This window comes from Chionomys nivalis, chromosome 6 (assembly GCF_950005125.1).
Source record: "Chionomys nivalis chromosome 6, mChiNiv1.1, whole genome shotgun sequence".
Lineage (NCBI taxonomy): Eukaryota > Metazoa > Chordata > Mammalia > Rodentia > Cricetidae > Chionomys > Chionomys nivalis.
The window spans coordinates 10,024,796-10,038,123 of NC_080091.1; the positions used below are offsets into that span (position 1 = coordinate 10,024,796).

General features: G+C 36.3%; 1 protein-coding gene across 1 annotated transcript in view; it reads right to left on the bottom strand.

The window, feature by feature from the left end:
• Positions 1 to 12,039, bottom strand: part of LOC130875648 (vomeronasal type-2 receptor 116-like) — a gene marked incomplete at its 3' end in the record, with an annotated part of 51,210 nt that extends 39,171 nt beyond the window's left edge. The window contains exon 1 of the mRNA XM_057771683.1: positions 11,819 to 12,039. Coding sequence (XP_057627666.1) covers positions 11,819 to 12,039 — 221 coding nt within the window. The remainder of the gene's footprint in view (positions 1 to 11,818) is intronic.
• Positions 12,040 to 13,328: the final 1,289 nt, after the last annotated feature.

The following is a 13,328-nucleotide window of genomic DNA, read 5'->3' on the forward strand; positions in this document are numbered from 1 at the left end:
ATAAAATGAGAGGAGAGAGGCTTAGTCTGTGCTTAGTGTGCTCAGTCAGCAGTCACCCAGCCTTGATAGATGTAAGATTCTCTAACGTCTTGGCTGCTTTTCTTTTCTGGTTTTCTGGTTGAACTCCAACATCTGACTCTGGGTTTTGTTATTCATGCAGCATATATGTGTGTAAATGTAAGCATGAGTATAAATGCATGCATGTATATAAATATATTGAAGTGTAGAAATGTCTATGTGTATAAATGCACACATGTGTATAAACATGTACCTATGTATAACTGCATGTATGAAAACTCCTAGAAAGAGCTGTGTCTTCAGACTGACTGATTAGAACTTCAGTGACCTGGGGAGTTTGGAATGTTGCAGGTCTAGAAGCTTGTTATCTTATTCCAAGGTAACAATAGCACCCTGAAGAGCCATTTATGGGCACCTTTGCAGTTTAACGAATCTCCTATAAGTAATAAATAAAACCCTTTTGGAATTTAGTCTCTTAGTAGAGCACTGGCTTCTGACATCCTAAAAGCCAATATTGAGATGAAATAGCATCTTGGGCTTGTAAGATAACTTTTCCCATTTTGCCTGTCACCTCCTCTCTGATGCTTCCACTAATTGATTTACAAATTTCTTAAATTTTCAGTGAAAAGTTCATAAAACGACATCAACATTAGAACATGGCATCTGGGATCAACTAAATCTGGGTTCACTGGCCATAGTCACACAAATTTGGATCTAGAATAAATTCTCTTTTTTCCTATTTGAGCTAGGGGTTGAGATCATTTTCCTATGGCACAAAAGAAATATGCGGCACCAAACAATTGATTCCGGTGGTTATATTTATTTATTTATATGTATGAGCATTTTCTTCATAGCAATAATTCTAAAACAATGACTTTGAGAGGGAATGGAGTTGGGGAGACAGGATACAGTTGGAGGTAGGATAGGAGTGCAGGAAAATTATGAACCAGAAGATCAGGCAGAAGGTAAGCTAGTCTAGGAAGGCATAAATAAGAAAGAGACTCCAGGCATGGGCAACCACAAACCAAGCTTCTTACCAGAGAATTATCCTGGAGTTTAAATGAAACCTCTGAGCCTGAGACCAGGAGGATGGTAAAAATACAGAGATGTGAATCTGTTGATCATTGCAGTGAAGCACATGACCATGAGTTTCCTGTGGTCTGTCTTAGAGCCACACACAAGCCCTCTTGTCTGGTGACTAACAACCAAAAGGTTTCAAAGTGTCAGGACCTGTACTGTTCTCAAGTCTTCCCAGTCTCAAACCTCTATGGAGGCACCCTCCAATTGAAATCAACCAGAGCAGTATGGCCTGGGGTTACCCTCAGAGAGTGACAGAATCCATCCAGCACTCAGAATTCACAACTCAATATATCTACAGAACTCTGATGTTCAAAGTGAGAAAATGGGTCCTATTAACACAGGCCGGTCGACATCAGACCTTCATAAAATACTCAGGAACAACTTCAACCAAAGAAAAAGTAAGAGTCCACACTGTCAGTTGACCTCCCTCCGTATGTACATCCAGAATCTGCAATGATGAGAACAGGGAGAGGCCTTTCTCTCATACTGCATCTTCCTTTCTGTATTTTAAAATTTGATAGCCGGGCAGTGGTGGCACACGCCTTTAATCCCAGCACTTGGGAGGCAGAGGCAGGCGGATCTCTGTGAGTTCGAGGCCAGCCTGGTCTACAAGAGCTAGTTCCGGGACAGGCACCAAAGCTACAGAGAAACCCTGTCTCGAAAAGCCAAAGAAAAAAGAAAAAAAATTTGATTCAAATTTTCTTCACTATATTTAGTAGAGTAGGTATGTTTTCATTACATGAGACTATCTTGCATGCATAGAATGTGCTTTTTTCAAATATGCACCTACTCTCACCATCCATGAATGTTAGCAGGTAGGAATAAAGTTTTCATGTCAGCCTCAACTTGATTTCTCCGTGTCCTATGACTTGACTATGTGATTTTCTATCCAACAGATCCTACCATCAAATTCTGTAGGGTAACCAAGAACAGTAGAAATAGCTTGTAGTGTCTGAGTGTACATAGACAACATTCACAAATGATTTAAAACAGGTAACCCATACCTAGCACGGGGCATTGCATTTAATGGTCTATGGTATCTGGGAGAGGCATTATCCCCCAAACTATAAAATAACTCCATTTAAATGAGCTTTAGGTGTATATATTTTAGGAAAGAGACTACAGTCATATATTTCCATTAGGTTTTCTGCAAGGTCTTAATGTTAGTTATTCATCAACATACTCTCTCCACTGTGCTCTCCCATCATTCCTCACTTCACAATTTCTGCTCCAGTATTTCCAGTTTCTGCTTTGTATCACATGTACTCTATTCCCCAAATAGTGAAATCTCAACTCTTTCGCACCTTTTATTTTACTGATATATATGTGTACTCCAGTTAAGTAGAGATACATGAAAATTCAAAACTAGAATCTGCAGGAACCAAAAGCTACGGAGAAACCCTGTCTCAAAAAAAAAAAAAACTAGAATCTGCATATGAGCACATTTAGCATTGTCTTATTATATCTGCATTACCTCATTTAATCTGGTAATTCTAGCTCCAATCATTGCATGCATAGTTCATAATTCTATTTGAACTGTGTTTTCAGATGAATAAAATTTAATGTGTACATGCATCACAGTTTCAATATCCATTCATCAGTTGGTGGACATCTAGGCATATTCAATTTCAAGGCTATTGTGAATAGAACGACAATGAAAATGATCAAGAATTTTTATAGTCGGATATGCAGTACTTTTGGTATATTTCCAGGATTGATAGACATAGTGGATAATGTAGATATCTTTCCATACTTTTAGAAATCCTTAACACAAATTTCCATAGGACCTACATCAGTTTGTGTTCCATTTTACCCACATAAATGTCAGCATTTATTGTAATTTATGTTCCTTGGTAAAAATGAAAGCTCAAAGAAGCTGTAATTAATATTTCACTGATTGCAAAGGAGATTGAACATCTTTTAACTCTTTCTCTGTCATTTATATTTCATCTGTTCTGAACACCTAGTTTAGTTCCTTGTGTTTTAAATGGGGTTGCTTGATTTTAATCGATATTTAAGTAAGTGTCAGTTGACAAGACCTTGGGACCTCCAGTTCCTGTTATCCTAATTCTCTGATTTTGGATTAAGTTAGAACATTTGAGATGTAATCTTGAAGCCATTCAATATTGCTGGGTGAATGGGTTATTCGGTGTTTGTAGTCTGTGCATGAGTGCATGAGGCAGCTTCTCTTGCCATATTGGGCACCATTACGTGGAAACACATGTTGATCTTTTGTGATTTGGGATATTTTCCTTTACATATTTCTTAATACACTTAAAAAAAAGAGAAATTTATCCTTCTCTCTCCTATCCTTGTTCTCCCTCCCAGTGTGTTCTCTGCTTACTCAAGGAACTTGCTATGCATACTCCTCATGTACAGTATTCAAATCTCTTTTATGTCTCAGACTTAGAGATTCCAATATTCCAAGCTGTTTTATTGTGAATAGCTTGACTTCACGATAGCTCCATGACCAAAGATGACACATTGGATTTCCAAATACACATAGAGTGCAATAATTTCTACCACTTAACACACATATGATCACAATGTCTTTTATTTCTAAATTTTTTATACTCTCCTCTCAAAAAGTTTTTATATCTGTGTTTTCTTTGCTCCCTGCACTTCTCTTCATGTTGGAACCTTCTTTGATCTTTGCTTGCTCCAATCCCCTCCCTCTAATCACTGGATATAGTTTATAGAGGTTTAAATACCTTTGAGTTACGGATAATATTAAAAATTGTTTTATTCTACTATACTCTATAAAAATGTGGCTCTGGATTTTGGTTTTAGCCCTTCCCCTTCCAGATCTGAGCAAGCTATTCAAAAGTTTCTTTCAAATTTATCCAGTATCAGATTGGCCATCTGAATTTACAACAGGGAGAAGAATAAAAGAGAATAGTACAGGAAAAGACTCTGTGTGGTTTAAAGTATATAGAAAGCAATATTTTCCTACAGAGATTTTGGCTGATAACATGCTCCCCTCACTTATATCCCTAAAACTCCTGCTAAAGTATAAATTTTGCCTTAAGATTTTAAAGACAATTTTTTTAAAACTTATTTGTCTGAGGATTTGTGATTTACTGGGAGTGGTTTAAAAATACATGAAATAATTAACAAAAGTCAGTTAAAATTTGTAACAAAAGACTTGATAATTAAAAAATCGGCTTATGTGTAATTTGGATTCAAGTCTTGTTTAAGAAAACTCATCAGACACAACATTCTCTATATGTGACTTTGATTCAATTTTTTATCTAAAATAGAATTTACTAACAGTAAATATTTGATGAATGTTTCTAAAATACAAAGTTTATAAGAGCCTAATTAGGACAACAGGAACTGACTTTGAGAAGCATGTGTGAGCAGTTATGTCATTGGTAACTGTGTTCAACACTAAGCATCTAGACAAATTAGATAAGAAGCTACATGTGTTTAAGAATAGTTACATTTGATAAATAAAATTTACAAAATCCTAAATTATATCCATGCTAGGAGAACCTGACTTGAAGGTGGACATATATCCTCTATGTCTTTGCTAACTTTATAAATATTTAACTATTTGAAAAAAACTAAGTCATATAGGAAGCTGATATTCTCTAAAGGTTCACTATGAATGAATCACAAAATTAATGTTCCCAGTCTCACTGTGCACTTTATTTATTGTTAGTATTTTATTTTGACACTAAAAAATCTTCACTTAAATATTTAATGCAAAATTTTAAGACTCAAACTTAATAGATATAAAACTGTAAAATTGTAATTAACTGTTAGCATAAAAACAGACATGTGGATCTATGGAATTGAAATGAAGACCCTGATTTTTATCCAAACACCTATGAACACCTGATTGTTGACAAAGAAGCCAAAAATGTACAATGGAGTAAAGAAAGCATATTCAATGAATGATGCTGGCATAACTAGATGTTGAAATGTAGAAGAATACAAATAGATCATATCAATCACCATGCACAAAATTCAAGTCCAGTTGGAACAATGATCTCAATATAAATTCTGTTACTGAACCTCATACAAGAGAAAGCGGGAAGTAGCCTTAAACACCTTGGCACATGAGATTGCATCCTACATATAATATCAGTAACACAGACACCGAGAACAACAATTAAGAAATGGGACCTCCTGAAAATGAGAAGCTTCTTCAAGACAAAGGACACAGTAAATAAGACAAAAATGGCAGCCTACATAAAGAGAAATATCTTGACCAACCCAACATATGACAGAGTACTGATCTCCAAACTAAATAAAGAACTCAAGAAATTAGACATCAAAATACTAAATAATCCAATTAAAATGGAGTATAGCTCTAAACAGATAATTCTCAACAGAAGAATTTCAAATGACTAAAACAAATTTAAGAAATTGCTCAACATCCTTTGTAATCAGGGAAATACAAATAAAAAAAATTCTGAGATACAATGTTATACCTCTCTTAATGACTATGAACAAAAACTGTGATGACAGCTTATGTTGAAGAGAATATGGAGTAAGGTGAACCCTCATTCACTGATGGTGGGAGTGCAAACTTGTACATCCACGTTGGAAATCAGTATGGTGGTTTCTCAGACTGGAAATCAATCTACCTCAAGACCCAACATTACCAATCTTGGGCATATACACAAAGGTTGTTCAGTCATACCACAAGGACACTTGCTCAACTAAGTTCATAGTATTATTAGTCACAATAGCCAGAACCTGTAAACAAGCTAGATGCCCCTCAAATGAAAAATGGATGAAAGAAATGGTGGTACAATTACGGAATAGAGTATTAATCTCTTATAAAAGCAGTGACATCATGAAATTTGCAGGCAAATGAATAGAACTAGAAAAGAATTATCCTGAGTGAGATAACCAAGACCCAGAAAGACAAACACAGTATATACTCACTCATAAGTGAATATTGGTTGTAAAGCAAAAAATAACCATGCAATAATTCGTGGCCCCAGAGAGGCTAGGTAACAAGAAGGGCCCTAAAGGAGATGCACAGATCTCCCTAGAAAGAGGAAATAGATGATATCTACTGGGCAAATTAAGGGTAAAGGGGTAGAGGAGAAGATATAGGGGATGGGAACATGAGGTACCGAGATGTTCGAATTGGTGGAGGGACAGAGAGGGAAAGCAATGAAAGAGATAACTTGGTAGAGGGAGCCCTTATGGGGTTACAAAGAAAGCTAGCCTTAGGGAAATTTCCAGGAATCTATAGCATTACTATAGCTAAAAATCCTTGAAATAGTCAAGATGGTATCTGAACTGGCCTTCTTCTATAAACAGTTTGGTGACTACCCTCATTGCTCCCAGAGGGCCTTCATCCAGTAACGAATAGAAGCAGATGTAGAAATCCACAAACACTGGGTCCAACTCAGGAATCCAGTTAAAAAGAGGGATGAGGGATTATTAGAGCATGAGGGGCAAGGATATAATGGGAAAACCCACAGACACAGCTGATCTTAGCTCCTGGGAGCACACAGACTCTGGACTGACAGCTGGGGTGTCTACATGGGGCCCTCTCTATGTGGGTGACAGTGTGACTTGGTCTGTTTGTGGAGCCCCTGGTAATGGGACTAGGATCTGTCACTGGTTCATGAGGGGGCTTTTTGAAGTACATTCACTATGGTGATATTCCTTCCTTATCTTTGTTGCAGGGGGAGTTGTTTGGTCCTGTCTTAACTTGATGGCCCAGGTTTTGTGAACTCCACATAGGAAGACTTATCTTTCCTGAGGAGTGGATGGGGGATTGGGAGGGGTAGAGATGAGGTGCAGTGGGAGTGGGGGGGGATCTGTGGTTGGTACGAAAACTGAATAGAATTTTTTTTTTTTGTTTTTGGTTTTTCGAGACAGGGTTTCTCTGTGGCTTTGGAGCCTGTCCTGGAACTAGCTCTTGTAGACCAGGCTGGTCTCGAACTCACAGAGATCCGCCTGCCTCTGCCTCCCAAGTACTGGGATTAAAGGCGTGCGCCACCACCGCCCGGCTTAGAAAATTTATAAAAAAAATAAAATGAAAAAATAAAATGAAAATAAAATAAAGTTGTAAACTATAGAAGATAATTAAGACATGCAAGTTACAATCCCTTACTTCAAACTCTACTACAGAGCTACAATACTGAAAATAGCCTGGTATTGGCATAAAAACAGGCAGGAGGACCAAAGAAACCAAATTGAAGACCCAAATATTAATTCACACACCTTTGAACAATGATTTTTTACAAAGAAGCAAAAAGTATCGAATGAAAAAAGGAAAGCATATTTAACAAATGGTGCCTGCATAACTGGATATCAACATGTTAAATAATGAAAATAGACCCATATCTATCACCATGCACAAAACTCGAGTCCAAATGGATAAAAGAACTCAACATAAAGACAACCACACTGAACCTTATAGAAGAGAAAGTGAAAAGCACACTTGAATACAATGGCACTGGAGACCACTTTCTAAATATAACTCCAGCATCACAGACATTGAGAGAAGCAATTAATAAATGGGACCTCCTGAAACTGAAAAGCTTCTGTAAAGAAAGGGACATGGTCAACAAGACAAAATGACAGCTTACAGAAAAGGAAAAGGACCTTCACTAACCCCACATCAGACAGAGGTCTGATCTCCTAAATATACAAAGAACTCAAGAAATTGGTCATCAAAAGAACAATCAAACAAAAATATGAAATACAGATCAAAACAGAGAACTCTCAACAGAGGAATCTAAAATGGCTGAAAGACACTTAGGAAAATGTTCAACATCCTTAGTCATCAGAGAAATGTAAAACAAAACAACTCTGAGATTCCATCTTACCTGTAAGAATGGCCAAGGAAACACTCCTGCATTGCTGGTGGAAATGCAAGCTGTTAAAGCCCTTTTGGGTGTCAGTGTGGTGATTTCTCAGAAAATTAGGAAACAACCTTCTTCAAGACCCAGTAATACCACTTTTGGGTATATATCCAAAGGATGTTCAGTCATGCCACAAGGACATGTGCTCAACTATGTTCATAGTAATATTGTATTTCATAGCCAGGACCTGGAAAAACCTAAATGCCCATTGACAAAAGAATGGATAAGGAAAATGTGGTACATTTACACAATGGAGTACTACACAGCAGAAAAAAATAACGGCATCTTAAATTTTGCAGGCAAATGGATGGAGCTAGAAAACATCATTTTGAGTGAGGTAACCCCGACCCAGAAAGACAGTTATCATATGTACTCACTCATAAGTGGTTTTTAAACATAAAGCAAAGAAAACCAGTCCACATATTACAATCACAGAGAGCCTAAACAACAAGAGAACCCTAAAAGAGACATACATAGATCTAATCTACATGGCTACTAGAAAAAGACAAGATCTCCTGAGTAAATTGGGAGCATGGGGACCTTGGGAGAAAGTTGAAGGATAGGGGAAAGGCAGGTAGGGGAAGAGAGAAAATGGTAGAGCTTAATAAAAATTAAAAATCAAAAATCAAAAAAGACATGCAAGTTAATGATAGGTTACTTTATAAACAATCAAACTTTTTAATGTACTCAGAGTGATGCTCTTTATTATGATGAGTACAAATGAAATGAGTGCAATCTTTAGCCTTCTGGATGTTCTATCAAGGGCAAGTCTGAAGAAAATAACCAATAATAAATAAAGTCTGTCTCCAATAAGGTGTAAATAATAAATTATATTATGTCCCTCAATGCCCTCAGAGAAATCTGCCGAAAATGGAATTTAAGTTACTCAGTGAAAAAGGCTTCCCATGATAGTCAAAAATACCAGCTTCTACAATCAGCAGCTGAGACTATCCACAAACATAGCAGAAACAGACTCCACTTGGATCTTACCTCAGCTCTGAAAATTTGGACTTCTGGGCTAATAAATAGCACATGCTTTACCCACCACCAGGTCCTTGCCAGAGTGTAGGAACTATTGGACTGAATGTCATATTCTGCCTGGCCAAAGGTTAGTTTTCTCAAGTTTCTCCTCTATAGTAAATCCTCATAGTTCTGATGGTTGAACACTGATGCTGCCCCTTTGGCTGCCATAGCCTAAATAGTGTCCTGCGTGATATTCAAAGAGTGACAACCTCTGCTTCCAAAAAAGTCATTGAGAACACTATGGAGGAACCCAGGCTGACTGCCCAGGTATCTGGTGAAGTCTCTGTCATTTTTACAGATATAGATGCAACTTAGATTATATTTCCTGTTCATATTTATCCTTCTCAGATCTCTGATGGTGTTGCTAAAAAATTGTAGCTTTATAAGTTTAGCATCAATAGGTAGATCTACTCAGCTCCTCCAAACAAGGTTGTAGCTGCATAGTCAGTACATATCATATTTGAAAATCAGGTCTTGTTGTTTTTTTTTTTAAGATAATAGGTCATCTGCTCAAGAAGGCAGACTCACTGATAGGATTACCTTGCTGACAGGTATCACACTGAGAAAGACAATCTCACAAAATAGGTTTAAATGAAAACTAAACTGATGTTACCATGATATTACTAGCAAAAATTTTTTAAAGATTTATTTATTTATTATGCATATAATATTCTGTTAACATATATTCACCAGAAGAGGCACCAGATCTCATTACAGATGGTTGTGAGCCACCATGTGGTTGCTGGGAATTGAACTCAGGACCTCTGGAAGAGCAGCCAGTGTTCTTAACCTCTAAGCCATCTCTCCAGCCCTAGCAAAAAAAATTTAATATTATTTTATTTAAAAGAACTTCTTTTTATTGCTTCCATTAATCAACCATTTATGTACCCTGGTAAAAGATGAGATGGGGCAAAATGGTTTAACATTGATGTAAATTTTGAGAGTTTTCAGATATGTAAATGCAAATTATCAAGGTCTGAGGAAGCGATTTAAGGCTTGAGAAAAGGAGATTTCAATATTTCAAAGGAGAAATTGTATTAATCAATGGAGATCTGATAAGCTATTTATTTATGTTTGACAAATATAGATATATTAATGAATAGAGATCAGATAAGCTTATTTATCTAGCCTCGCTAAAGCATCATAGTCAAAGGGCAACATTTTTAATTTAATTTCACTGTTTTCAGAATTTAGATTTATAAGTGGTTCTGATTGTGGTGAAAACATCTCTGATATTCATATTCAAATTCTGGACAAAAGAAACAGGGAAAGAGTGTTCATGTTTGTATTCCCCTTTGGGTTCCAAGATTTTCCTACAGCTATATAGAATAAACCTACTGCACCTGTTTATAGACACCGATGAACTACTTTTTCTAAAATGAGAATTTCAGTACAGATCACAGGAAGTGATCATGGTAATGTATCTAAAATTTTTATCTCTATCTGTGAACTTGAAAATATTAAAAATATTCATGTAAGATTCAGAGTGGAGACTTTTAGCCACCTCTGACAGATCAAACAGACTCCAGATAAGTGTTGTTGTCAGTTAATAGTGCAAGCATTTCTGCCTACTGCCTATTCCTGAGGATTCGCTCTCTACATGCCCTGGTCTTGGTACTCTTTCTACCTCCTGTTTTACTGGGTTATTAAAGTTTCTATGCTCTGGATGTATTCCTAAGAGTATTTAAAATAACAAATAAATCAGTCATTTCCAGAGTTTTCTTTTCACTTACTCTATAACACCACAAATACTTAGAGGCCTAGAAGGGTGATTCCTGCTCACAGAGAAGTACATGGCTTGAACTTTCAAGAAATTACTTCTCAGTAGAGGACCCTCTTATTTTAGAATCAACGTTCAAAAGAACATGGGTAACAATTGTAGGAACAACAGGGAAAAACAACAGGAAATCTGAAAACTCAAGTTAAATAACTCCTCCACAATATCATAGGTAACAAACAAATGAAGTCAAAGGTATTCAGAGAGATCAAATGCCAGATGAGTAAATCAAAAAGTGAAAAGATAATGACCTAGAGGAAAATAAAAACAAGCAAGTGAATTCAACTGGGCATTGAGACAAAACACAATGCTGTACAGGAAGAAAAAGTCTGAGGGGGAAAGGAAAAAAGCACTATATATGTATATGACTCAGTACTAAGAAGACAAATAAAAAAATACAAATACTAATAGGAAATTGAAATTCCTGGGGAAGGGAATAACAAATAGAAATGCTTGAAATAAAAATTACAAAACCGTCAATAAAAACACTGGAAAGTGACTCCAGCAGAACTGACAAGCAAAAGACAGAGTGTCAAGCATGAAGAATGTGATTTTTCTAACCACCGCATTAAAATATTAAAGAGAAATTAATGAGTAATAAACCTGACTACAGTGTCCAAACTCTGATATCCATTAAAGAGAACCATGTGGGATAGGAGATGCTAAGATATCTATTAAAGACATGGGTATTTAACAGAAACTCTCCAAGTCTGTAGAAAAAAACCAAAACCAAACATCCAAACATATGACATTTAGATCCCTAAATATATGTAAACAGGGTGGAAACTCTCTTTTTCCTATCTGAGTCAGTGTGTGTAAAAATAATATAAGCTAACCATAGAATCACAGCATGAACAGACACAAAATTTAGTGATTTCCCTCTTTTTTTCTCTAACTGACTAGAAAAACAAAGAAGAGGAATACAATGGGCTGTAGTGGATTAATGAAAGAATAAAATTTGCAACTGAGTTTTACATTTTTGTGTTTATAATTCATTATTCTTAAAGGAATTACATGTGTACAGGGAGCATGCACTGTCATGTAGCCAGAATACCATCAGCACAGTCACACAAGTACTTACGTAGTGATATTGAATGATAGATCCGGTTTGCTATCAAAAAATATCTTCGTTACTTGAGATAGTTCTACTGTGATATAAATTGGAATAAAAGCACCTAGGATTATGTCAGCCTTCATAAAGGTGCTGGACATCCTGTATTCAGAACAGTCCTGCTGAGATGTTTCTGCTAATGTAAACAAAGACTGCAGGAATAGGAAGAAGTGAACCAAAGGAATGGACATGTCAAGGTCTGCACTATATAGACAATGCCCTGCAGTTAGGCTGAACCAAGGAGATTATTGACTTAGGTCATGGAACACCTCATCAGTATCACAGAAGACTCTGTTAGCTACAAATGGTTCCCGATGTTGCATCAGTCTCTCAGGCTGCACATAGCCTATGGTTGTCATGCCAGGCACGAGCACTGACAGAAACAAAGTCCAGACAACTGAGGGTAAGTCGGAGTGCTCAGATTCCCCTCTAAATGTAACCAGTGTTGTCCTGAATGCACTGGCTTTTCATGCTTCTATTTCCCTCTCATGCTCTGGGGATCTCATAGCCTCGGATACTGCACCTGCGTCCTCTATGTTTTGAAAAACATACTTGTTCCTATTCCTCCAACTCTGTGATTTCATAATCAACCACAGTTGACTTTGGAGAGCACCATTACTACTTATATGTTTTGGATTGCTATTTTGGATGACCCATAGCAAAAGAATGAGAAAAGGTGAGAAAAAGCCATAGCTGGACCCCACAAGCATTCTCTTGCAATATTCCATACAATGGTTTCACAAGAGGAAGAAGTGGTGATATCAGTTTTTAGTGTCTGTCATCCAGAAACACAATAACCTTGCATCTGTCTTGACCACCTTGTCTGCTCTGTCATCCTTGTAGCAATAATTCTGAAGATGTAGAAATGAGTTAGGACATTCCAGACAAGTATAGAAGATCATTTTTAACCTCACCCATTCACGGTATTAAAGTTCCCAACCAGCAAACTCATTGTCTGTACTCTGCTGTTAGTGCACTCTAATACATCCTCTCCCCCCACAAAAAATTCCAAAAACTACAAATAAATAGTAGAATAATACTTCATCTCTTCATTTCTTCCTTTTTCTTCTAACACTACTTATCAGAAATACCCTTGATGTATTTCATGGTTTTGGAATATATTACTGATAATTATAATATAGTATAAAATAAATCAAATTTTGTTATTATTTGTATACATGTTACATAAAGAACAAAAATGTATGAAAAAAGAAGGCATACATTTTTAAAAGGATAAAGAGGGATACAATGAAATACATGGAGGGATGAAAGTGCAAGAAAAATCAAATAGTTTTGTCTCAATAAACAAACAAATAAATAATTACATGGATGCCCCTCATGTAGAACCTTACAAAATTTTTGTTATTGGAATCATTAAAATATACACAAAGTACTTTTGAATTGAACAATGTATGTTACTATTATTAGATGTTCTGTACAGAGTTTGAAGAATTTCTTTAAATTATCTGTTTTGTCACTG